At 51.2% G+C, this 24,624-nt stretch overlaps 4 protein-coding genes across 4 annotated transcripts; 2 read left to right on the plus strand and 2 right to left on the minus strand.

The window, feature by feature from the left end:
• Positions 1-107: 107 nt before the first annotated feature.
• On the minus strand, positions 108-7,638 carry LRRC41 (leucine rich repeat containing 41). The gene is made up of 10 exons (XM_062497434.1): positions 7,512-7,638; positions 7,340-7,426; positions 6,987-7,057; positions 5,092-6,217; positions 4,438-4,683; positions 3,432-3,596; positions 3,020-3,118; positions 2,426-2,548; positions 1,498-1,573; positions 108-342 (listed from the first exon to the last, which is right to left on the minus strand). Exons 1-10 carry the CDS (start codon positions 7,636-7,638, stop codon positions 108-110), a joined length of 2,355 nt encoding a protein of 784 aa, XP_062353418.1.
• Positions 7,639-7,904: 266 nt separating this feature from the next.
• LOC134046751 (cytochrome b-c1 complex subunit 6, mitochondrial) lies at positions 7,905-9,172 on the plus strand. Its single transcript, XM_062497484.1, has 4 exons — positions 7,905-7,977; positions 8,063-8,083; positions 8,320-8,481; positions 8,920-9,172. Exons 1-4 carry the CDS (start codon positions 7,954-7,956, stop codon positions 8,950-8,952), a joined length of 240 nt encoding a protein of 79 aa, XP_062353468.1. The 5' UTR covers positions 7,905-7,953; the 3' UTR covers positions 8,953-9,172.
• A 973-nt stretch (positions 9,173-10,145) lies between these two features.
• NSUN4 (NOP2/Sun RNA methyltransferase 4) lies at positions 10,146-13,886 on the plus strand. The gene is made up of 6 exons (XM_062497939.1): positions 10,146-10,247; positions 10,860-11,278; positions 11,418-11,572; positions 11,739-11,893; positions 12,554-12,678; positions 13,438-13,886. Exons 1-6 carry the CDS (start codon positions 10,146-10,148, stop codon positions 13,709-13,711), a joined length of 1,230 nt encoding a protein of 409 aa, XP_062353923.1. The 3' UTR covers positions 13,712-13,886.
• Positions 13,824-24,054, minus strand: LOC134047016 (vitamin D3 hydroxylase-associated protein-like). The gene is made up of 16 exons (XM_062497941.1): positions 23,821-24,054; positions 22,404-22,517; positions 21,958-22,101; positions 20,602-20,735; positions 20,030-20,236; positions 19,538-19,578; positions 19,187-19,311; positions 17,961-18,086; positions 17,484-17,581; positions 17,220-17,319; positions 17,075-17,118; positions 16,589-16,628; positions 16,051-16,159; positions 15,648-15,793; positions 14,860-14,976; positions 13,824-13,907 (listed from the first exon to the last, which is right to left on the minus strand). Exons 1-16 carry the CDS (start codon positions 24,028-24,030, stop codon positions 13,824-13,826), a joined length of 1,839 nt encoding a protein of 612 aa, XP_062353925.1. The 5' UTR covers positions 24,031-24,054.
• Between the last annotated feature and the right edge of the window lie 570 nt (positions 24,055-24,624).

Raw genomic sequence — 24,624 nt, forward strand, 5'->3', positions numbered from 1 at the left:
AAACAACTGTTTGTTCAGAAGCTCATTTGATGTATGTCCCATTTATAATACTCAAAAAGATGGCAGATCACCTGGAAATACAGCTGTTGGCCCTGCTCCTGTGTCCCTCACATGACACTGATGTAGTCAGCAAAGGCCTGGGAGGAGTCCCAAGCATCATTGACCACGCTGCACATGGCTTTGAGACGCCGCAGCGCCTCTTGCGCAGTTTCTGCATCCTGGTCCAGCCAATTTTGGAAGAGGCGGAGGTGTGTGAATGGAAGCTGTCCCCCTCTCTGCTGGATGTGGCCTTCCAGCTTCTTTGTGAACTCCAGGAGCCCATCAGGTTTGATGCAATTTGAGCTTCCCAGGGAAAGAAGAAAAAAAACATTAAGAGTCTAAGCTATAATTAGAGCATTTTAAATTCCTGTTCCTTATAGTAACTGCCTGTGCAGGTACCTGAGCATGTTTCAAGGCTAGGTGCACCTTTTTAAGCAGTACAAAATCTGTTTCTCATGAAAAACAAAACTGAGTATGAAGGGCTGGAAACCTTTTTAAACCAAGGTGGTAACAACTGCCAAGTTAAACTCATTATCCAGACCTCTTACAACTGACTTATGCCATTTTAAGGCCACCTAGCTGTGGCCTTAAAATGTTGCAGCTGTCAACTCTCTGGACCAAGATGCCTGGCCCAACCTACAGGTCCCAGTGCAAGACTCAGCAGTAAGTGATCATTTATCTCTTCCTGCTGAGAAAATCTGAAGGGCATGTGTCAGAGTCTGGTATTTCTAGGAGATTAAAAGGTCAATTCCCTATACAGAGATGTATAAATAAATATCAAGTTGCATGCCAGATTTAAATCTTGTCAGCAGCACAGTACTCAGGCTTCAAGCCTGCTGCAGGAGTTTGGCCATGGTTAAATAAATTGTCAAGCCTATGTACTCTGAGCAACCTGAACAACAAGGATGTAAAGAAGGGGGCAGAATCAAGCAAAGCAGTTGTTAGTATTGCAGAAATGTCACTCCTGTGTGCTTCGTGAAGGTTACTGCCTATCTGTAAGGGCATTCGGGGTCAAGAAGAGAGTAGCAGTTCTGACTGAAGACCAGTGCTGAGGAAAGGAATGCAGATACATTCTCAGCATGTGCCAGGAACAGTAACAGCATTCCCTTGCTATGAAGGAGCAGTGGGAACAGAGCTGTTCATGCTGATGCCCAAGAATCAAAAGTAGGTAGAGATCTTGGTCCTAACCTACAGCTCAGGGAGGGCCTGCAGGAGGCTCCCAAGAAAGCAGTAAACCAAAGCTGCTTTAAAGATGAAGTTTGACTCCTTCTAAAGGTAAAATGTCTGAGAGATCCTGGAGGTCCCTGAGGGTGTATGTACCCACTGCAGCATTCTCTGAGCTTTTCTTGGGCACACATTCTCTCAAGAACAAAGCCATGCTCCGCTTCTGCTGTCAGTGCCCAGTTCAGCTCTCTCCGTCCCAAAACCAGGAATTCAGTGTTTAGAGCAGCAGAATACCTGACATCCAGATGGCAGAGAGAAGAGGAGGAATCTTCAGAGAAAATGTCTGCAAGGGCAACCAGCCTGTGATTCCCTAAAAGGGGAAAAGGCAGTATTAGATGCAAATTGGAAACTGTCTTAAAATTTAAACTGCCCTAGGGCTGGGATAGTAGTGCAGAAAAGGAGTCTGCAAGCATATGAATGCAACACAATATGCCCACCTCTGCACCCTCAGTGTATCCCCCTCAGTGACATCAAGTGACTTATCCCCCTGAGCAGTGTTTGAGGCAATGAAAACATTTGCTGATGGGGTAGTTTGTTTCCCTAGAAAAATAATGGTTTTGGTTGAGAAGTCTAGATGCAGCTTTGTTTTAGAAATCATGTATACTCAAGTTATCCCAAGCTTTCTGTTTTATTTCATTAAAAGAACAGAAAACAATTAATTTCTCAAACATTTCTACTTGGCCTGTCATTCAAAAAGCCTATCACTTCTGTAAATTCAGTTCCACTTCTTTTCCTCCATAAATTCCTCCTTTACTTGTTCTCATCCCTCCAGTGGCTGCCAACAGTTGTCAAGACACAAACTGCCCAAACTTGGGAAAAATCTGTGCCTCTGAATCAGAGGCAGTGCATCTGATGCTGGATCTGTTCCTGTTAAAGTCTGAAGCAGATCAGTGTTCGGTCAAATCTGGTGATCTGGTAGAATTTGCATTTGCTGCAGAGAAAAGCAGCCGTAATTTCCACATAGCACCTTGGTACACTGCTGAATGCAACTGAAATTCTACCTTTAAAAATGGATCCAGTGCTCCTTATTTTGTGAACTAAATCCCCCCCCTGTTCCTGCATCTATGTAGTGTGCTCAGCAGCTCTCGATGGTCCTGACTCCAGCCCCAAAGTTTCCTGCAGAGAGCTGCTCTAAGGCCCCCCCCTCCCCCAGAGTACACACCAAGGCGGTTCCCAGGTAGTTTGAGGCTCTTCAGTGATGAATTTCTTTTCACTGTATTGATTATTTCTGACAAAAACTCAGCAGTAGAGCTTTCAAACAGCCGGCAGAAGGAAAATGTAATTTCTATGAAGAAATGGATTTACAGTATGTATGAGTACTCCCTGTGCTTCATTATTCCATAATTACATTCTGCAGACAAGCCAGCCCCTAATCCACATGCAAGAACAAAGCTCCCCCAGCATTAGGTTGTGTATAACAGCACTTCTGCTGTGTCAGGAAGAGAGCAGAGATCACACCCAGCAAGTGCCTCTGTCAGCTCATCCAGGCTGATGTGCTCTACAGATTAAAAATCTTTGTTTTATAGATGAGACTGCAGACACTTCCCTGCAGGATTTGCCAGCAGCTCCTCTGCTCCACTGGCACAAGGAACATGAGCATGTGTCCCCTCTGACAGTACCTGCAGATCTGCTCCAAATGTCTGTGACATTTGGCTAAACCTTCCACATCCAAAGATCCCCTCTTAAATGCCAGCCAGCCAAAAAGCAGCCACCCACAGCACCTTTCCAAGCAACAGCACCCAGGAGCTGGCTGTACCCTGTAGGCCAGGATCCTGAAGCAGAAGCAGAACTTCTTTCTGGTGCTCAGCCAGGTTCACATCATGAAAGCTCAGCTTCTTCAAATCTGGAGTACACTCTGAAAGCAAAACAAGTTCTCAGGTAAAGCACTGGAGCTTGACCCAGCTACCAGCTAACACACAGAACTGGCTTAGACTGTGGGTAGTTTGTGGATACGCAAAAAGGAACCCTTATGTTGTGCAGGATCATCCACACAGCATGGCATGTGGGATGGCTGACACCCATTTCCTGTTCTCAGGAGACTGCAAGGATGTCCACACTGAAGAGATGGGACACACCTAAGCTGGCTTTATGCTGGAGAATGGAAGACCACAGTATGGAAGCTACACTGTGTGTGCTCCAGTGATGCTGTCTATGGGTTAGCAGAGTACCTCTGAGCACCTCCAGAAGGAGCCCAAGCTCCTGGGGGCAGGGCAGTGTGGCACTGTCAAAGGACAGCTGCTGGAGGGACTTGGATGCCTTGAGCACTGGCAGCAGGAACGCAGTGTGCAGAGGTTCCCTGGGGAATCGGATCTCCAGCACCTCCAGGCAGCTTTCTGAGGGAAGAAAAAACAGTGAAAGAGTTTGCTCTGCTGTGCCTGTGTTCAGTGTAGCTACAGCAAGAAGGAAGCCTGCATATCCACCACCACCATCCTTTAGGTTGGTAGAAATTGCCTATGCACTGTGCCCTGCCCTGAGGAGCTCTGGCAACTCAGACCTGGGGTAATGTCAATCATTTACAGCTCACTCCAGGATTCCTGCCAGACCACAGGGCAATCAACTTCTGTGCTCACCAATGCTTGAGAAAAGGTCACCCTTTAATGGACAAGCCAGTCACTGTCCACCCAGAGCACAGGCCCTTCCTGACCCCACTCCAAACTCACTCAGGCTTTGCTCACTGCTTTTTTGGCAGTTCAAGGCCTGGTAAGGGTAATGGGAGACCTGTGAGCTGAGCACACACTGCTGTAGCTCCCAGGCAGTAATCCAAAGGCTTGGGCAGTGCTTTGCCATCTCCTGTGCTACTGTGATCATCAAAGGATGCTTTCCCTCTGCTTAAGGGTGTGTCTAAGGCTGACAGCCTCACAGTTAATGGGATAGACAAAACAGAAGCCCCCAGTCAATTTACACATCTGGAGGCATAGGTTCCCCATGGACAGTCACAGGTAGGAGGTTATGACTTGCCCTGTACAAAGCTGATGTTGCAGCAGGCTGGGATACAGCAATAAAAGATTTTCTCCATGATTCTGGCTCCACAGAAACTGGAAGGGACAAACTGCAACAACTAAATCAGGAAGGAAAGGCTGTAAGTGCCTAACAACAAACCACCATAACAGCACTGAGTGAAGCCTGTACCAAGCCTGCCAAGTCCTGGCCATCACTCAGAATGATGATTCCTACCTGGAATTTCTGCTTTGCTGCAATTTGGATTCACCTCTGGCCTGCTGCCCTCCAGCTGGTTTTTGAGGTCGAAGCTGAGCGAGAGCGTGTGGAGCTGGGGAAGGGCGCTCAGGATGCAGCGAACGAGCTCCATGCAGGGCACGTGGGAGAACACGTCGCTCACGCGGAGCACACGGAAACGGCACTCTGGGTGGTGGGCCAGGGCCCGGAGCCCAGAGAGGATGCAGGAGATGTTGGCATTCAGGCCTGGAAGAGCATTTGTACAGAGAAGTGTCAGCCATGTGTGTTGGCACTGACATGCAAAGCAGGAGCTGCAGCAATGGCAGCCCAATTCAAGGGCTAAACTCACAGACCACTTTACCCACACATCCTTAAGCTACGCTCTGTGCGTGGGATATGGAGATCTGGCTCTTCCCTTTGCCCTCTCTGAAGGGTGTTTAAGCACAAAGCCAGGAGCTGTTTTGGGACAGAGAAATCTCATTCACTCCCTCAAGTCCCCAAACTCAAACATCTAACTGAACACCTTTCTCAAGATGGGGCACCAATACTCCTAAAATGACCCTTCCAGTGAAAATTAACCCAGGGTAAACCCGAGCAGTAAGCGCAGACCATAAGAGCAGGGCTGGAAGGAAGTGCCTTATTCACAGCACTGACCATTGTAGGACAGAATCAGGTTTTCTAAAGACACCCAGGAACTCAGCAGGTTACTCAGAGTCCGACATGTCTCCCCAGTCAAAGGAATGGAGAACAATTCCAGCGTGGAGACACTTCGGAAATGGTGAGCAGCTTTCAGAGAAAGGATTCCAGCAGGTCCTCCTCTTTTCTTACAGCCAGCATGGCCAGTGCATGGAGATCCTGGGGAGGAACTAATACAGTTCTCAGTGTTCTCTCCCTCTGTGGTTTTGTCCAGTAACCCTGAATTATTCTCTCTAGCAACAGTAAAAACAAAATCATACAGATCTTCTGGGTCAGCATAGTGTCCCCTGCTCCGTCTGAGGCAGCGACGTTTCCTCCCCACCGCAGGTTTCAGCCGTCTGCGTGTCTTTAGAGGAATGGGGTGACAGGACAGCTGCTCTGAGCTGGTATGAGGGGAAGAACCCCCCTGAATGCTGGTGTGGCCAAAGGGCACCTCACTGCTTGTCTCCTCACACACTGGGTTTTGCAGGGGAGGACTTCTGTGGCCAGACAGGACAGAGTTCATGGGAGCATCAGCCTCTTCTGGGGATCTCTTCTGGCTCTCACCACCACTCCCCTCCCGCTCAGCATTACAGCCCCTCCCTGCTCCCTCCTGCACTGATTCCTGGCTTTGGGCTTTGTCCTCCTCTCTGCAAAGGCCGCACAGGCTGCTGTGACAGGCAAGGGCATTTCCCGAGCGCCAAAACCCAGCACTCATGGTCAGGATGAGAACAAGAAGAACCGTGTCAGGAACAGGCCAGGAATACATGGACACCTGGCTGACAGAGCCGTGGTGGATCAGCCGGTGAAGGAGCAAAATCAGCGAGCGCTTGACGGACTGGTCACAGGAGAGGAGGTGCTGGAACTTCAGGATCCGCAGGGAGCCAGCCAGGTTTTCCAGCACTTTGTGGTTGTGCTCGGCAGTGAGTTCCACGGCCCCCTGGAGCATGTTGCAGAGGGTGAGCTGGGAAACGTGCGGGGAGCTGTGGAGCAGCGGCGAAAAGTGACGGTCGTTGAGGCGCCAGTCAGAGGAAACATCCAAGACACCATGGAGGACGTTGGAGAAGAATGTTTCAAGGAACTTCTTCCTCCAGCATGTTATGCTCTGCAATTGAACAACAGGGTGTAGGAACAAAAAAATCAAGCATCCATTTTTCTTGGTTTTTCTAAGTTAGATTTTTGCTGTCTGCTAACCTGGTGTCCAAAAAGCTAGCTCCACTGAGACTACCTCTCTAGTTCTCAGCATCCTTCCTCAGTGGATTCCTTGAAAACCTGAGTGAATCCCATTGCTCTCTTCATCCTCCTTCTGGCCTAATTTAAACACTCGGTGGTTTGAAGATGGGCCCCTTTTTTTGCCTAATAAATACCATGTTACCAGCAATTTTCTTCCAGAGCATCTATTTATTGGCTATCATTAAGTTGTCTGTTAATTATTCTTTTATGATGATGAAGCAATGAAGCTGCTTCAGTTTTTCTACATGAAACCATTCTTCAAAATCACTGTCTTCTCTATTTTTCTCATGCTTTCTAACACATCAGCATATTTTTTTGCCAGTGTAAGTATAAACATGATATAAGATACTGTTTTTATCCTGTTTATGTGAGACTCTTTGAAGACAAACATTTTGCTCTTTTGGCAAACTCACTGTTGGGAGATGAAGGGTGTGGCTGTGCACTATGCTTCCTTTATAAATCACATTTCCCAAAATGTTTGTATTACCAGGGTTGTTACCATTACTTGGTCCAGAGCTCTACAAATGCTATAAACAGGTGTCAGGAATTGACTGGAGGCAGCCAGAAAGAAAACCTCATGGAAAACCGCAGAAACGGGGCACCTGTGTTGAGCCCCTTCTCCCACCAAAGCGTTTCCTCACCTCTGAGTTGGGTGGCCTGGTTTTCATCACATCGTCCCACAGCTTGCGCCAGATGGGCTGTGTTGAGAGGCCTGGGGGAAAAGAATCATCAACCACGCGCTTTCACCCTTCTCCCTCTCCCAGTACGCTGCTCTGGAGCTTGATGGGGATACCGGGGGCACAGCCCGAGCCTGTCCGGGTGTGGGATACAGGGCGGCGTCCCTGGGACCCCTCTGGGTCGGGGCTCCTCTCTCCCGGTGTGGGCTCCTCCCGCCAGGCTAGGGGACATCCACTCTCTCACCCCATCAGTTTGAGAGGCCCGTCCCTCCCGCGGGGTGTCCCCACGGGTTCGTCGCCGTCCCCGCCGGTGTCACCTGCTCTCCGCGCGGCGTCCTCGGCCCGCTCGAGATGGAAGACGGTGAGGAGCGGCAGGAGGCCCCGCAGGAGGTGCCCGGGCAGCGCTGCGGAGAGCCAGAGGGAGAGGGCGGCAGGGTGCGGGCAGGCCCGGACCGCGGGCCCCGCCGCCCCGCGCCGCCCGCGCCTTACCCCAGACGTCCCGCTCCAGGGCGGCCATGCTGCGGCTCACGGCCACCGCGCTCAGCTCAAACAGACTGCGCGGCCGCTCGGCCGCCATCGCCGCCTCGGGCACGGACCGCCCGCACCGCGCCGCCATCTTAGGAAGCGGCCAGAGCGGGCGGCCATGTTGGGGAGGTCGTGTCGAGCGGCACGGCGAACAGGCCGGCAGTAGCACCTGGCCGAGTCGTCTCATAGGCCGAGACACAGAGGAAGAAAGGAAAGGAAAGGCAGAAGCACAGCAATAGTCGTCTTGGAGCCGCCACACGCGCTGCCCCTGCCGACTGCCATGTTTGGAAGGTCTGCACCCCGGGGCTAAGCACCGCCCTGCGGAGGGAGCGCTTCCGCTTCCGGAGCGGGCGGCGGCGCTTCCGGCGGGTGACCCTGTGGAGTCCTTCTGTGCGGCGGGAGCGCCATGGGGCAGCGCGGGGAGCCGGAGGTGAGAGCGGGGCTGTGCCGGGCCCGCACGGCACCCGTGGACGGGCAGGCGGGCGGTAACGCTGTGCTCTCTTTTCTTTCCGCAGGAGGAAGAGGAAGAGCTCGTGGTAAGACGGGGAGCCGCGATGGGGACTCGCAGCTGCTAAGGGCGGCTGCCCGAGGCCGTCAGCGCCGACGAGCAGGCCCGGGGGGCTCGGGCGGGGCCGCGCTGTGCCGGCGATGCAGAGCTCCGTGGGGAGGCCGGGCTGCGCTGTGGATACGGGGCTCCTTCTTAAAGCGCTGGGGCTCGGGGGGAAGAGGCGTGCGGGGTGTCCCCGTGCTCAGCGCAGCCCCGTGTCCGCAGGACCCCCTGACCACGGTGCGGGAGCACTGCGAGCAGACGGAGAAGTGTGTGAAGGCGCGGGAGCGGCTGGAGCTGTGTGACGCGCGGGTGTCCTCCCGCTCCGAGACGGAGGAGCAGTGCACAGAGGAGCTCTTTGACTTCCTGCACGCCAGGGACCACTGTGTAAGTGCAGCGCCCCTGCTGCGACTCTGAGCCGAGCTGCCTTTAGCCACGCTGCTGACAGTGCTGCCAGGTTGAGTGTGAGCTGTGGTGGCTGTTCAGTCCCGTTTTCTTTTTAATGTTTGTTTCCTCCTTTTGACAGCAGATCTAGCTGGGATTCGGTACGCTATTAAACAATTAAATAACTCAAACTCCCTATTTGTACCCTGCAAATGGCACTTGGCTATTTCTGTCTTGTATTTGCCATTTTAAAGTTAAACCTTTTGAATCTGACCTAAAGCTTTGTAAGGCATCTCAAAAGCTTTTTTGATTGACTTGTTGCAGAGCAAAAGCCAGGGCTGTGTAGCTGTGTGCATTGGTGGCTCAGTGAGGGTGGGTGGTGACACCTTGCTGATTTCTATCCCTAGACCATGAGTTACCGAGGGCTCTCTTTCTTTCCAGGTTGCTCACAAACTTTTCAGTAAGCTGAAGTGAAGGGGGGGCATGGTTGTCCATCTGCTTCAACAGCCCGTGCCAGCAGTTCCTGGATCACAGTTCTGTTTCCTGCAGTCCATCCTCCATGCTGAGCATGAATGAAGCAGCTTCCTGGCAGCCTGTCACTGGTGCTCCTGGAAGATGTGCAGCTGTGCAAAAAAAAATAAATATGTTGATGTTCTGTAATTTTCCATATTAAACATTAAGAGTTCCTGTGGAAGTGCCCTGTGTTTATTTCCTAGTTCTCTTGCTTTTGACTTGTACTGGGTTAAGATGAGATCAGTGGGTGTCAGAGCCCAGTTAAGGGCAAGAGTTTTCCTCACTTAAGGGAATGTCGTTTTTGTGCTGGCAGGATGGACAGCTGCTGCAGCCTGATTCCATGGGGAAGAATTTGTCTGTTGGCGCCACAAAGATTATTCCTAAGCCCCACAAGACCAGTGTTGTTCACACAGTATCTTCTAAGTTAGACTGAAGGCAGTGACCCTTTTCTAGGAGAGAAGTTCCTCCCCACTCTCGGGGAAAGCTGTCACCTGTCCCTCACTGGTCTGCTTCTGCCAGCGGCCGGAAGAGTTTCCTGGCAGCAGCCAGCTCTGCCTTCTTGCCCACGAAATCAGCCACGTGGCTGTGGAGGCGCATGGGGTGGTTCACCTGCTCAAGCCCCGGTCAGGGTCACCCGGGGGGAGCTAAAACCTTTCTCAGTGAGTTACCAGCCTGTTCTGCCCACCCTGGAACTGTCCTGTCCGTGCTCTGCCTGCTTTCGCGAGACAGAACGTTTGGTAGGAGGAAAGCTAGCGTATCTCACAGGATAGAAAATTCCTCGGCTATTCTTCAAAGTGGAGTGAAAGCCACCACCTTATAAATTTGGCTGTTATTTATCAATGTATCCATGTTCATGGTCCCTTTGCTAGGGTAAGCGTACCACGTAAGTTCCGGTAGGTTTCGGTGTGGTTTTTTTTTTTCCCCCTGTGGCACAGGGCAGGGTCCAGCTGTGCCTGTGCGTTTGTTGCCGGATCCTTCTTCGCAGGTTCCGCGGCTGATGCCCAAACCCAGCTCAGTAATTACCGGACGTTTAGGTTGGAAGGGACCTTTAAAGATCATTGGACACGGCCGGGTTCCCCGAGCCCCGGTAGCTCGCAGCCCTTCCCAGCCGTGCCCCGAGCACGTCCCGGTCCCGCCCCGGAAGGCGAGCGGCGATGGCGGCGCTGGGAGGGAGGGGGCGGGCGGCGGCGGCGCTGCTGCTCCGGGGAGCGGGACCGGGAGCGGGACCGCGCCGGCACCGGCACAAGGAGAAGTGGGTGAGCTGAGCCGGGGTGGGACCAGAGCACTCTCACCCCAGGGCTCTCCTTGCACCCCGCTTTTGTGCGCGCTAACCCTTCTGCACCCCGCTGCACGTCCCCTTCTCATCCCCCACTTTCAGCTCTCGCTGCACCCTCCTGCCGCCGCTCTGTGTGCGGCCGTGCCCACCCGGGACCCCAGCCACGTTCGGCCATTCACAGAATCGTGGAATCACTGAGTATGCTGAGTTCGAAGGGATGCATCAGGATGCAGCTCCAGGCTCAGCACAGGACGCTTCCAACAATCCCATCCTGTGCCTGAGAGCATTGTCTTGAACTCAGACAGGCTTGGTGCTGTAACCGCTTCCCTGGGGAGCTCCTTCGGTGCCCAACCACCCCATGGGTGAAAAGCCTTTTCCTGTTACCCAGCATAAGCCCCCTGTCACAGCTTCACGCCATTCCCTGGGGTCCTGTCACACTCACACTCCAGAAAGGCCTCGTGGACTTCTGGCAGCACAGAACCTAGTGCTGGATTCTCCCAGAAGAACTTGAAGGCTGGGTGTGTGTGAGGGCTGGGTTTGGGCATATTGAGGTATTCTGTCTTTTAACACTTGTGTTATTTTTCCCCACAAGGCTGCCACGGCCCCACGCATCCCATCCACACGGCTGGCACTGCATCACTTCGACACCAGCTACAGCTTGCACCTGGGGGCCCTGTGGCCCTCAGTCCGTGCTGGCCTGCTCTGTGAGCAAAAGTATGGGGCCCTCCTCAACAACTTTGCTGCTGTTGACCATGTTCCCCAAGAGCTGGAGCTGCTCAACGCCACCGATTTCATTTCTGAGGCCCCCCAAAAGGCGCAGCACTGGCAGCAGGGTGCAGCTGTGGGGGAAGCCAGAGGGTGCCAGGAGGGCTCTGGTGAGGGCAGGACTGTGATGCAGGCACAAATGATGACGCAGGCAAAGATGTCCCCACCACTTTGCACCTCCATCAGCTCCAAAATCAAGTGTTACACCTTCCCCAGGGGTGACATCACGCGCTTCCGCCCTGCACGGTGAGACATCCCTGACAGACTGCTGCTCAGTCTTCACCAGCCTCAGGGGCTGCTTCCATGTGTCCTCACTTCCAACTGCTCTTTTGTTTTCTTTTCCCCTCCAACATTTGCTTTTGTTATGCAAACTGATGATTTCCAGGCTGGATGCTCTGGGGCTCCTCGACTATTACCTGATGGATGCAGCCTCTCTCCTGCCTGTCCTGGCACTCAACGTGCGGCCAGATGACTTTGTCCTCGACCTCTGTGCTGCTCCGGGTGGGAAGACTCTGGCTCTGCTGCAGACTGGGTTTTGTGGTGAGTGGGGATGGGTGTTGCCTTGTTCCCATGTGTAGAACAGGGCAGGAGGAGTGTACTGCACCTATTTGTGTCTGACCATTAGTAATTTCTGTGTGCAAGAGCTGGGAATCAGGTGTGTTTTTGCAAAAGTGACATTCCCAGTGAGTCTGTTCTGTCTTGTCAGGGCATCTGGCAGCCAACGACATCTCCGTTTCCCGGACAAAGAGGCTGTACCAAATTCTCCATAGCTATGTCCCCAAAGAAGTCAGGGATAATGTGAGTGTCACGTCCTACGATGGGAGGGACTGGAACCAGGTGGAAGGTGGCACTTTCCATAAGGTATGTGTTTGGGAACCAGTGAAGATAAACCCAGCAAATTCACTTCCCTCCTCTTTTTGAGGAGAACAGCAGCTTATCCTTCCATATAACTGTGTAGTTTTCTGTAAATGCATTTCATAAATGCAGAGAAAGAGAGAAGACCAAGCCACATAAGGAGTAATATTTCCTCCTGTCCATTCCTGCAGGATCTGGTGTATATGTGCATCTAGTGTTTTACCTTTATTTGCCTGTGTAATACCCCTTAGAAATCCTGTTCTGGTCCATCACCTGGAAGGGGTTAAATGTGAAGGTTAGATAATTCTGGCTTCTCAGCCATGTCCAGCCACAAGGGCTGGGTTTGGTGTTCCAGGGGCTGGGTTGGGTACTCTGGGAAGCATCGCTGCAGCAGCAATGCCCGTGTGTGCTGCAGGGATATTGCCAGGGACACACACAGAGCAGGGATATTAAATGAGGACATCAGTTAGTGCAGGATGTTTTCCACCATTTTTGCATGTTCCCCAAATGCCAAAGCAGCCAGATGATTACAGTGTGGTGTACCCTGTGTTTAGGCACTGAGAACTGTTGACAGGGGTGGAGGAGGTGAGCATGGGGCTGCTGCAGGAGGGGACTCGTTGAGCTTGACCTTTGCAGGGGGCTGAGGTGGGACTTCTGCTGCTACAGGTGCTGGTGGATGTTCCCTGCACGACAGACAGACACTCTGCCATGGAGGAGGACAACAACATCTTCCACAAGAGGCGAACCAAAGAGCGTCAGATGCTGCCCATGCTGCAGCTACAGCTGCTGATGTGAGTGAGCTCAGTTGTGTTGTGTTGTGTTCCCCAGGTGCTGGGAGCAGCTCTCCAGCACTGAAACCTCTTCTTACTCTGTCCCCAGCTGGGAAATTTGGGACATGTGTAGTTTTCTGGCAGTAGTTGGAACACAAATCAAATCACAGTAAGTGTAAGAAAGTGCAAATGTTCTTGGTCAGATCACTGTCCTTCTGTCTCCAGCAGGAGGTAGGATATAGGATGTAGGATATAGGGAGAAGGGTCTGAGTTGTTTCAGGTGGTGGTTTCCTGGGTCCTGGCAGTCAGCCCTGGAGTATTCCTGAGTGCTCACCTATCCCAGCACAGGACAGGTGGTGTCCTCCCACCAGGGAGGATATATGGCACTGGAAAATGCCACATCTTGTCACTGTGTGCTGTGGCATGAAGGAAGCAGATTAGAGAGTCCCACGGCAGCACTTGAACTGCAAGAATCTCTTCCCCTGTACGTATATCCCATTCCTTTGGATGCGACTACAGGATTACACCTTCCAGCTGCTCTCCAGTAGCATCTCCCATGTTAAATTCTTTATCCATATAAGTATCTGCTTGATTCTTTGCCCTGGCCCAAACACTCCTCATGTTGCAGTGACACAGACTTCCGAGCCTGTGGGGTTCAGTGGGGTTTGTCTGTCACTTCTATGAGCTCCTGTTGGCTTCCCAGTTTTGGTGGGTGGGAATGGCCGTGTCCCTCCCCTGGAGTCCTCCTGTGACGTGTGTGTGTATTCCACTCGCTTGCAGGGCTGGGATCCTGGCAGCCAAGCCAGGAGGGGATGTGGTTTATTCCACGTGCTCCCTGTCCCCGCTACAGAATGAGTGTGTGGTGGAGAGGGCTCTGAACATTGCAGAAGCCCAGTTCAACATCACTGTCCACGTTGAGGATTTGAGCCACTTCCGGACACTCTTCCAGGACACGTTTTCCTTCTTCTCGGACTGCCGGCTCGGGGAGCTTGTCCTGCCTCACCTCACAGCCAACTTTGGGCCAATGTATTTCTGCAAATTACGTCGGATGTAGAAGGGGCCACAGACCCTGTTTGCTGTCAGGAAATAGCCCAATATTTAAGGGGAGGCAGAACTGCTTTATATTTATTTTTCTTTCTAAAATGTCCCAAAAGAAGCCTGCTTTTTTACTGCAGACATAGGAAGTAAATGAGAAAGACCTGCTGTGGTGTTTTCTGAATATTTATCTGTTTGAGACTGAGGTGTTTAATCTGGGAAAGAGAGAGAGGTCTTATCAGAGGGAGTGATCTATCCATCTGTGTGGGGCAGGATAAATGGCCCTGCTCTCTTCCTCCTGTCTGACTGCTTTGATCCTACATGAGCAGGTTTGGGTTAACAAACACCATCTGGGGAATCTCAGCCTTTCTGTTCCAGATCTCACCCTCTGCATAAATGAGTTGCATCTGCCTATGCTTATCTTGTGCCTTCAGAGAGACCAGCCTGAGGTCCTGAAACCAGAGGTTCATAAGAGTGTCCCTCCTGTGGGATGGGAAATGTGTTTGGGATGCTGGAGATCTGGTACTGTGGAGAGGCCAGTGGTTGTTGCCATCCCTCATAGCTAGGAAGGCTGTGGATAAGTGTGAATGTTCCCATGCTAGATGTCATTTAATGTCCAGTGGGGGGTATTTGTATGATTCTGAGTAGTAACTTCATTTATAAAATCATCATAATCAGTGAAGGATTACTGGAATTTATGATAAGAGTTGCCTAATAATTATATTTTCATTTTTGTGAGCAAAATACAGTGGTGGGAAGCAATGGACACAGCTGTATTCCTCACAGGGCAGCCCCCAGTTACATCCATATGAAGTTACTCCAGTGCCAGCAAGAAAATACTATTGAACTTCTGTAATCCTTTCCTCTCAGCACCACCCTGCTTTTGCAGGAGGCAGCACTGGTGGAAATAGGGGTGAAGGGGGTGAACCCACATCCATGGCCATCCTTGCCAGAAGTGCAGTTCCTCGATTTAGCACTGTTTGAACCTATCTTAAGCCAGTCCTGCAGGGCATCTTGGTTCCTTACAGGATCTGTGTTTATTGGCAAGAAGAAAGGGTCAGGAGGTGGCGTTTCCTTCCTCCTCCCCTCCTCAGTGTAGTCTGCACTTGCTGGTGGCAGTCGTGCAGCACTGTCTCTTCTCCTTGGGGACCACGGTGACTATGGCACCCTCTTGTCACGGCTGAGGGTCTCCACCTCCTTCATGAAGCGCAGGCACAGCTCCTCCTGCCACGGCAGAGCCACGCACTGCACGGCCACGGGCATCCCCAGGGCTCCTGCCACAGCCTGCAGCGGGTGCACAAGCACTGAGGGGCCACCCGGGGGCTCGGACCTCCACCAGATTTTGGGAACTTGGTTTAGGCCTGTGGCTCATCTCAGAGAGTGGGGAGGTTGGAGTTTGAGCCCTGTTAGTGTGCTGAGCAGAGGGAAGGCTCTTGCTGTTCTCTGATAGAAATGGCTCCCAAATATTGGGTAACGTTTGAGAAACCTTCTCCCCCCTACAGCTCTGCTTTGAGCTGTGTTGTAGGCAGATCCCTTTTCCTTCAGCATCCTCATTCATGATCCATGCTCCCCTGGCAGCCTGGGCCTGGCTGTAGGCGGGAGGAAAGTGCAGTGTGGCTGTGGCTGTTGAAAGGACCTGCTCCCAGAAGCTTTGCTGCATGGCTCCTTGCTGGCTTCAGTCTACCCAGCCTGCCATAGATCCTTCAGTCCCCCCAAAGATTAGTGACTTACCTTTGGGGCTTGGGAGAAAAGCAAGGGGTGTCTTCAAGGTGGATTTGGGGATTAGCAAGGGGTGTATAAAGAAGATAATTTTTTTTTTTTTTTTTGCACTGTGCCCATAGTGATGGAGATATTTAGGAGCCCCTGATATAATTGAGATATTTAGGAGCCCCTGACATGATTGAAACTGTTACCTGAACTCCCGTCAGCAGCCTCTGCTCCACCATTTCCCATACCTGTTTCAGTGCCCGGTCCCAGGGGTCATCACAGGATCCTTTGTAAAGCTTTAGCTCTTCCTCATCAGCCTCTGTCACGGTGCAGACGGGAACAACCCCAGCGGGGAAGTTCAAGACATTGTACAGCATTGTGGAGGAGATGGCAGCTGAGAGAAGCAGGAGAGGATGCAGGCAGTCACAGCTTCCTGTCTTCAAACTTACACGTTCCATATTCACTGAAACCCCTAGGAACTATGTGCCTGTCTCCACCTGCTTAGAGAGCTCTCTGTAGTTACTTTTCCTTCCCAATTCCCATGAAATGTTTGGGTGGGCAGTGAAGTTCCAGGGTAGTGGATGTTTGTTTCCCTCCAGTCTCAGCCACTGTGCTTCTCTGCTCTCCTGGGAAGACCCCAGACTCACTTACTGAGGAGTTTTCCAGGGTATCCCGTGGTGAAGGCAGGGCCCAGGACAGGGCACAGCACAACGTCCAGCTGGAGTTCCTTCCACTGGGTGATGAACTGGGAGCGGTACTCCTGGGGGAGGAGAGGGTCCACATCCATGCCTGGAGCCTCTCAGCCTCTCCAGGCACAGCTGAGGAGGCAGCAGCAGGCAGTGGTGCTCAAAGGATGAGGCAGAGGAGCATGTGTTTGCCTCCACAGCATTTGGCCAGACCGTGGCCAGGAATTCGAAAGGTCTCACTTTGGCCATCCTCACTCCCAGGACAGCCTTTTGCTGTACCTGGGCACGAGCACTGCAGGCAACCAATGAAGTTCTGTCTGGGCTGACTCAAAAGCCCATCCACCCCATTCCTATCCTTCTTTGTGCCTTTCCTTCCATCCTGTCTCCTCTCCAGCAACCTCTCCCCTGCCCAATTCCTTTCCAAACCGATGACTCTGACATGGTGCCTGCCACAAAGTCTGAACTTGTAACATGACGCCGAGACAAAAATCCTGGAAACACACCTGTATTCGATGGTGATGATTCCACATCTCTTTCACTGACCTGCAAGTGGAAATCATAGCAACATCTTAAAGCTTTAAGAGGAGGAGGAATTGCTTAAATAGTCCTCTGGGTTGATAAGACCTGCTGATTTTAGCAATTGCTTAAAACAATACAGCTTTCACAGTCCTCCTACAGTTTCATTTGGCATCTGGCCAAGCAATTAAGCAGCAAATGTCTGGAAGTGCTGGAGAGAAGGTTTCCCTGATGGACCTGGATTTAATACTCATCTCTTCCACAGGCTTTCTGTAATGACCTTATCCATTCAAGTGCCTCATTCCTGTCAGGATATCACTGGGGGCAGTGAAGCCATGTTCAGGAATGAAGGGCAGCCCCTGCAGACAGCAGATCACAGCTTGTTGTGAATCTAGTCCCCTCCAGCCATGGACACCTAGAGGAGAAGGTATCACCCATTTCCATGGACATCCCTGGGGACAATGCCATCTTACCTCATTCCAGCCAAGGCACTCAGGTAGTCAGCCAGGCGGGGAAACTGGAAAGGCACAAGGCTCCTTAGGGACATGACATGGGGCTGCAGAAACTTGAGTCACCCTGGGAAGCCCTTGTTCATGTCCTGAGGGACAAGGGTCTCACCAGAGGTTTAAGAAGCAGAGCCAGCAGCTTCTTCACCAGCCTCGGCATCTTGCACGAATTCACCTGTGGTTTCAAGCCTGGATCTACAATATTTCCTGTGCTGAGAGATGACAAGAGGATGCCAGAGAAGCTGTTTGCCCTTTCTCAGAGACCTGAGTGTTGCGTGTTTGGGGTGGGAGAGCTGGCCTCATTGTGCCTGTGCCGTGCTCGCGGTGTGGGGATGGAGGTGTTGGCAGCACTGCTGCCAGAGGGGCTCCTACTTACAACACATCCAGCCAGGTACGGCCTCCATCAGCAAAAAACGTCTTCAGAAACAGTTCAGTCATGACATAGGGGATCCGAGGAGGAGAGAAGAGCACCAGCTGCACCAAAACACAAGATTATGTGGCAGTCTGGGGATGTGAATAGTTTCCAAGACCCAAATGTGGATTGATCTTCCTCACAGGCAGAGAAGCACCTCCCTGGGCTCCATGTGCCAAGGGAAGCCCTGGTTCAGCCATTTTCCATCCAGGCATCTCCCCATGAGATTATTCCTGCTGTTTGCCCAGAGATGCACTGCCCTCTTAGGCACAGGGATCTCTGCTTAGTGTTATGTGATGAACATAATCCCATACTTCAGCCAGGTAATTTTTCCCACAGATGTGTTTGGGAACTATGTCTGGTTTCTGAAAGGTGATTTCCTCAGCAAGCAGCTAGGCTGGGGACACCCTGGGGAGAAGAGCAGGGGGTGGTGGTGCTCACCTGGTGCCCAGCTGCCTGCAGAGCATTCCTGGTTTCCTTCACTGCCCTCCTCATGCAGGGGGGCAGTGGGAAGTAGCCATCAGTGTCATAGTAGCCAACCCGCAGGGGAGTGGAGCTGGAGTACACCTGGAGCAAACAGACACCAGTTTAGCATTCCTATTCCTAATGGGATTGCTGTGAAAATCCTTTAGACATACACCATTGACCCGCTCTGGAACTAAGACTGGATCCAGCCACACCCACACTACATCAAGAAAGCAAGGGGGGTCCTCTCTGAGCCTTGTGATGCAGTGGAAGGGTCTCCCCTACTCCTTGTATTTCCCTATTAAATTCTTATATATGGACTGTTGGCCAGTCTGGGACTAGGCTCTGTCAGGAGTTTGGAAAGCAAGGGGGTAATTTCTGAACCTTGTGACTCAGGGAGGATTTTCCTTGCCCTTTGCATCTTTGTCCTTTTCTTCCCCAGTCTCCATGCAAATCATTCCAAAGTGACACTAAGATGATTTTTCTTTGTATCCTCCATCTTCATAATAAGTAACACAGTAAACCTTCCCATTGAACTGTGTCACCCTTTTGCAAATTTATATTAAAACCTGCTTTTCCCAATGCCTTTGGCAGTGATTCTTTAAGTGATCTAAATCACTCATTCATAACACCCATCCTGCTGGGGGTAGGTCTGCTCCCATGCTGACACTCACTGAAGAAGGGGGCAAGACTTCAAAATGCTAAGGAGTGACTAATATTCTGGTTTGCTGTCTATAATTCCCCTTTTCAAATGTCTACTCCTGCCTTTTTCTCCAGGCTCTCCTTCAGGAGCAAAGCCACTCTAGACAAGTGGATTCAACCACTGCTAAAATGTGTGGAGGTGGAGAAACCTCCTGATGCTGGTCTGCTGCAGAGAGAAAGAGAACACCCTCAGTTAAGAGATTTGCTGCAGCAGTCTCTAATCCTGTCTCATCTTCCCCTGAAGATCTCCAGTTATTTGTTTCCAGTGTCATCTTCCCTGCTCTTTCCTGGATCTTCTCAATTCAAAAAGCTGCATTCCAGCTGAGAAGACAGGATAATTACTGATCTGCCTATTTATTTTTTTTTTTAAATTAGAATTGTGAATTGTGCCCTCAAGGGAGCTATTTTACTGTAAACCACTACTGTAAAGATAACTGGACCCTTCAAGAGGGTGTGTGGCACCCTGGAAGGAACCAGGGCTTGCTGAATGAAGACCTCACCTCCTCATTGAAGGGGATGGGGGGCACGGTGGGGTCCAGCTGGAACATCTCCTGGCAGAGCAGCGCCTTCATGCACAGGGCCAGGCTGTCCACGTCCCTGGCCATGGGCCCCAGGGCACAGGGGACTGGATGGGACAAGAACAAACACCTACACTGAGCAGATGGATGGATGGATGGATGGGCCAAACACTGCCCACCCCTCTGAACAGCCACACTGGGGTAAGCAGGCAATGAGGGAAGTTTCAGATGGACTCCAGACAGGCCTTTGTTGTCTCAGGTTTTCTTCTGGCCTGCAGAAGAACACCAGGGTCTTCACAGGATATAGAGAAAAGGAATTTAAAATACATGTACCTGCCAGGATGCCATTGACAGGGCCAGTCACTCCAGATAGGCTACAGGAAAAGAAGGAGTATATTGTCATTTCACTAATGGGGAAATATTCACAATGTGTTTGAAAAGCATAGTGGGGTCTCCAGCTCAGGATCATAAACAGAAGGAAATTATTTCAAAAATTTGAATTGAGTAGTGCAAAACAGGAAATTTTGGCCAAAATAATAAAAAAACCCCCCAAATCTAAACCCTAACAAATCTTAGTTTTGGTTTAACCAAAACTGTTCCATTTTGGCATTATTTAAACACTTTAACTCCAGGCTAAATTTACAATGAAAATATACCCATTTCCCACAAAATCTAACCATGCCATCTCCTGGGAGAGGTTTTGAGCAAAGCAAGCCTCCCTTTAAGAGCCACCCTCTCTCCTCCCTCCAAGCACTCACCCAGTGCATTTCCCCTTCAGCCATGCTCACCCATGGGCAGGGCTGGAAGGGCAGAGCCAGCACCCACCTGAGCCTGTTCCCAGTGGGTTTGAGGCCGCAGAGCCCGCAGAAGCTGGAGGGCAGGCGGATGCTGCCACCCATGTCGGAGCCGATGCCCAGGATGGAGCCTCCCCCTGCAATTAGAGCCCCCTCCCCTCCTGAGGAGCCCCCCGGACTCCTCTGGGCATTGAAGGGGTTCAAGGTTTTGCCAAAGATGGGGTTGCTGCAGTCATAGCTGGGGAGATGAAAGCCAGGAAATAGGCTGTGAGGATCAGCCAAATGCCTTGGGTTTGTTTGCTGTCCCTTGCAGAGAGCCTGTGTGGCATAGCCAACCCCGTCCTTTCATCCTGTAAATCCCTTAGGACACAGCTCATTCCCACAAACCTCTGCTCTCCCACCCATGCACAAGTGCACTGCATTTCTCTTAATTTATGGTAGGTTTTCCCCCCCTTTATCTCATCTGACAGCTCCTTCAGTTGAGATAGTTGCCAGGTAATGGAAGAAGGACTCTCCAGGCCATGTCTTAGGAGCCAAGGACCTACAGGCTGGGATTTTCCTTCAGAAGCACAAGTAGAGGGAAGATTTTCAATGATGTGTCACCTGAAGAGGGATTGTGGCACATTGGTCATTGCAAAAGGGATGGCCCCTTGTCTCTTCAGGACCTTGACCAGGACACTGTCCTCCTCCATCAGAGTGCCCAGGCACTGCACGAGCCCACAGGTTGCCAAGTGGCCCTGCAGAGAGAAGTGGCAAGGGACATGGTCAGTGCAGTTCTCTTGCTCTTTTGGAAGGATCATCTGGTGTTCCTTCAGGGGTTTTGTGTTTGGCACCAGCCCACTCCCCTGCAAGCCCTTGCTCAGAGGACTCCCTTTCCTTCCATCCCTGGCAGAGGGCTGCCAAGAGTGCTTGCCAAGCACTCATCGGGTTAAATCTTCTCCTGAAGCTCTCCTTGCTCTTTTTCTGGCTTCTTTTCTCCCCTGACCTAAATGCAACTCCATACTCCACAGGTGCACTAGCTCAGGATCAAACCCAGCTGCCCAAGTAAATTCACCAGTTGATGTTCAGGGAAGGAATAATCCCATTTAAACAAAATGTTTGAGCCTTTTTCAGTTAGCCTCGGTATTTGGGGCTTGCTTTGGGCTTCAAGCCCTCAACTTTAGTGCAGCCTGTACTGTGTCATGTATCAGAGGAGAAATCATTTGTGTCTGTAACTATTCATCCCTGGTTTTTCTCTGCTGATGGAGGTTTGTGCTGCTTTTGGCTGGGGTAGAGTTTATTTTCTTCACAGTAGCTCCTACAGGGCTGTGTTTTGGATTTTGTGCTGTAAACAGTGGGGATAATAATAATAATTAATAATAATAAAACATAGGGATGTTATTATTACCACTGAGGGCTTGCACAGAGCTTCTTATACTGCCTCAGCAGTGAGCAGCCTGGGGGTGCATGAGAAGTTGGGAGGGGACAGTCAGGACAGCTGACCCCAAGTGACCAGAGGGACATTCTCATGTCCCATGCTCATGAGTCTTGCTCAGCATATAAAGCTGGGGGAAGAGGAAAGAAGGGGAGATGTTTGGGGTGATGGTGTTTGCCTTTCCCAGTTACCATCACACATGATGGAGCCCTGCTCTCCTGGGGGTGGCTGAACACCTGCCTGCCCACAGGATGTGGTGAACAAGTTACTTGTTTTGTTTTGCTTTGCTTTGCTTGTGTGCAGAGTTTACCTTATAAATTGTCTTTATCTCAACCCACAATTTTCCCCACTTTTACCCTTTCTATTCTCTCTCCCACATCCCTGTGTGGGGGGAGTGAGTGAGGGTTGCAGCTGCTTCAGACCCAGCCAGGTTTCCTGTGGTGCAAGCAGGGAGGGATTTGGCCCCCTCCCCATTCTCCACTCTCACCACTTCTCCACCCAGCCCAGCCCACGACAGGACACTTCACAAACACAGAGGGAAGAACCTTGTGGCCGATGTGATCCTTGATGCTGACGGGGATGCCATAGAGCAGCCCTTTCTCCTTGCGCTGTTCTATTTCCTGGAGCTGCTCCTCACACTCTGGGATAAAGTGTCTCAAGCAGTTTGTCTGCTGGGTCACTTCCAGGGCCTTTGTTGGATTGTGGAGGGGCAGGTGTTAGATAAGAGCAGCATCATTACACAGCTGTATTCAGCAGCTACCTTGATCTACAAAATAACCCCCTCCCCAGAACATCCCAGCTCAAGCCATCTCAAAGGACTGTCCAGTGGTGGATCTGACCCAGGAGACAGAGCATGTTTTTCTCTTAATATCTGCTATATTAAAGGCTGGTTGTAATCCAGCTCCAACAAGTCTTTTCATCATGGCCCACACACCATGGCATGGAGAATGTAAAAATTTGCCTTGTCCATTCACTGTGGATGGGCACTGACCTTCTCTAAGTAGGTGTAGAGGACAGTCCTGGGGGACAGAGACCCTTCCTGGAGCCTTCCAGCGAGTTCCAGAAGGGGCAGGGACAGAATGGCATCTCTCTGGACACTGGGGACCTGCAAAGGGAAGGTGAGGGGGATCCAGGGCAGCAGCTCCAGTTACCCTTTGGATCAGGGGATAAGGATGTTAAGTTTTGTCAACATTATCAACAGAGCTTGCTGGAAAGGCAGATCCTGCATGTGGGGGTTCAGACCTTGACCAGCCAAGTGTTTTATCCTGAGTTTGGATATCACAAACAGGATGTAAACATAGGAGCCCAGGTGTAGAAGGGCTTCATCCATCCACTGCAGGAGAGGAGGTGGCAATGCCTTCCTCCTGGCATGGTGGGACTTACCCACTGACCAAGACGTAACCTCAGCTGAACAAACACTCCCTGGGGCAGAAGGTACCGAAGTCCTTGCACACAAGTCTCAGGCTTATCTCAGAACAGATACAGGCAGTGCAGGACAGCCTGGTCTGAGAACAAACATTTAACAGCTCAAGCCCATCAAACTGCAAGGAAATCAGCAGGAACTCACAGGTGGTCTAACCAGGTAAAGAAGTGACAGTTCTCAGTGCCACCAGGTTTTTAGAGGTTTTATATAATATATTTATATTTATATAGGTCTATATTTAAGGAAAAAAGGTTGTAGCTATATGTATCACTTGTAGCTGGTATGCTTTGTCTCCAGGTGTGTTACCTGTATAAACATGAGCTGGTTTACCCAGTATGTATTCAGAAGTGGATGGAGCAGAAAGGAAAGGTGGTTAGAAATGATGTTGCAGTAGGAATTCAGGGCTATGCTGGCTGAGTGCCTGGCTCATTCACCCCCAGGTCATGTCCTGGCTGCTCCCAGGGGCCTCTGAAAACCCTGTACTTCATTAATGCAAAGTTGGACCAGGAATCTGGGCAGCCTGATGGGAAGTACCACTGACGGAGAATGCTGCTTTTGGAGACACCCCCAAAGCTGTCCAGAAGCCAAGTTTTAGAGACAAAGGTGTGAAGAGATGTGCAAACTTAGAGTTAAATAGAGGGAAAAGCTTTCTTGCTTCTACCCATTATTGGCAAGAGACATTTCCAGATCATGAAAGAATTGGGGTTCGGATCAATGAAGATCCAGGGCATCATCACCTGTGATGTTCAAAAACCTCTTCTCAGTGAGTAATTCACATTCCCCAAGTTGTAGACTCCCACCACATCTCATCCAGCTGGAGGAGGGCAGTGATCTCCCTTGCTCCCAAGGCAGCTTTTCCTCTTGTTGAGGGCTGCTGGCACATCTCCTTATAAAAGCTATGGGGCCATGAGCTGGAAGGAAGAGCTGAAGGACAGCATCAGCAGGCACCCCAGTGGGACTCAGACCCCCAAGGAGGACGGGTTACCTGCTCCCTGAACTGCTGGACAGCCTTTGCCATTTTCTTCATCCCTTCGTCCCGAGTCCTCCGAGCCTCTTCCATTTTCTTCTGGACCATCTTTTTGCCCAGCCATTTCCAGACCCCCAGGACTGCCACAGAGCCACCGAGCAGGGCGAGGACAGCAGAAGTGTCCACCTTACCCTCTGGCAGGAGCTGTCTCAGCTGCTGCTGGATCATTGTGTGTATTTGTGGTCTCCAAAGATGCAGTGAGAAAGAAAAGCCAGGCAGGTGCAGGAGACCTTCCCTAACTCCCCAGGCCCTCCCACCCCCCAGCACCACTATCCTGGGTCAGCAAATAGTTCAGAGAGTCCATTCCAAAGCTGACCCCTGAAAAGCTACTGTAGGTGGAGTGTGCAGTGAAAATGATTAACCACCAAATGGAGAATGTAAAGTTTGGCCAATGAACTTTGTGTTCACTGGGGTATTGGGTTTATTGGACTGTGGGAATTTCTTTGCTGGGGAGGACTGTAGGAACAAATGAAGCAAGGAAATTGCTGCTTTCCTATTTCCTGTGTAGCCTGAGAGGACAATGGGAGAAGAGGAAAAACAGCTTGAAATAACAAGGCTTCCCTGCACAGGGCTGGGGTGTGGTATGCTGAGGGAATGCGTAGCTGTGGGGTACCCTGGGCTCACCAAGTCCCTTCTGCTGCTGCCATGGTGGCCAGAGGATGTTTTGGCAGTGCTGTGGTGTCCTCATGCACCGCAAGGAGAGGCTGTTCCACCCTGTGACAAAGCACTTTGGCCTTAGGAGTGGAAAATCCCACAGGCTTG

This window comes from Cinclus cinclus, chromosome 8, assembly GCF_963662255.1.
Source record: "Cinclus cinclus chromosome 8, bCinCin1.1, whole genome shotgun sequence".
In the NCBI taxonomy this organism is placed as follows: domain Eukaryota; kingdom Metazoa; phylum Chordata; class Aves; order Passeriformes; family Cinclidae; genus Cinclus; species Cinclus cinclus.

Excerpts from the sequence above, each read along its gene's own strand:
- LRRC41 (XM_062497434.1), bottom strand. The coding sequence starts at position 7,638 with ATGGCGGCGCGGTGCGGGCGGTCCGTGCCCGAGGCGGCGATGGCGGCC. Across the intron at positions 4,684-5,091 it reads CCTGATTCTGTCCTACAATG|GCCTGAATGCCAACATCTCC; the intron begins GTCAGTGCTGTG and ends ATGCTCTTCCAG. Across the intron at positions 3,597-4,437 it reads CAGCAAAGCAGAAATTCCAG|AAAGCTGCCTGGAGGTGCTG; the intron begins GTAGGAATCATC and ends TTCTTCCCTCAG.
- LOC134046751 (XM_062497484.1), top strand. The coding sequence starts at position 7,954 with ATGGGGCAGCGCGGGGAGCCGGAG. Across the intron at positions 7,978-8,062 it reads GGCAGCGCGGGGAGCCGGAG|GAGGAAGAGGAAGAGCTCGT; the intron begins GTGAGAGCGGGG and ends TTCTTTCCGCAG. Across the intron at positions 8,482-8,919 it reads TGCACGCCAGGGACCACTGT|GTTGCTCACAAACTTTTCAG; the intron begins GTAAGTGCAGCG and ends CTTTCTTTCCAG.
- NSUN4 (XM_062497939.1), top strand. The coding sequence starts at position 10,146 with ATGGCGGCGCTGGGAGGGAGGGGGCGGGCGGCGGCGGCGCTGCTGCTC. Across the intron at positions 11,279-11,417 it reads ACGCGCTTCCGCCCTGCACG|GCTGGATGCTCTGGGGCTCC; the intron begins GTGAGACATCCC and ends GATGATTTCCAG. Across the intron at positions 11,573-11,738 it reads GCTGCAGACTGGGTTTTGTG|GGCATCTGGCAGCCAACGAC; the intron begins GTGAGTGGGGAT and ends CTGTCTTGTCAG.
- LOC134047016 (XM_062497941.1), bottom strand. The coding sequence starts at position 24,030 with ATGATCCAGCAGCAGCTGAGACAGCTCCTGCCAGAGGGTAAGGTGGAC. Across the intron at positions 18,087-19,186 it reads CCATCCCCTTCAATGAGGAG|GTGTACTCCAGCTCCACTCC; the intron begins GTGAGGTCTTCA and ends TGTTTGCTCCAG. Across the intron at positions 16,160-16,588 it reads ATCATCACCATCGAATACAG|GAGTACCGCTCCCAGTTCAT; the intron begins GTGTGTTTCCAG and ends CTCCTCCCCCAG.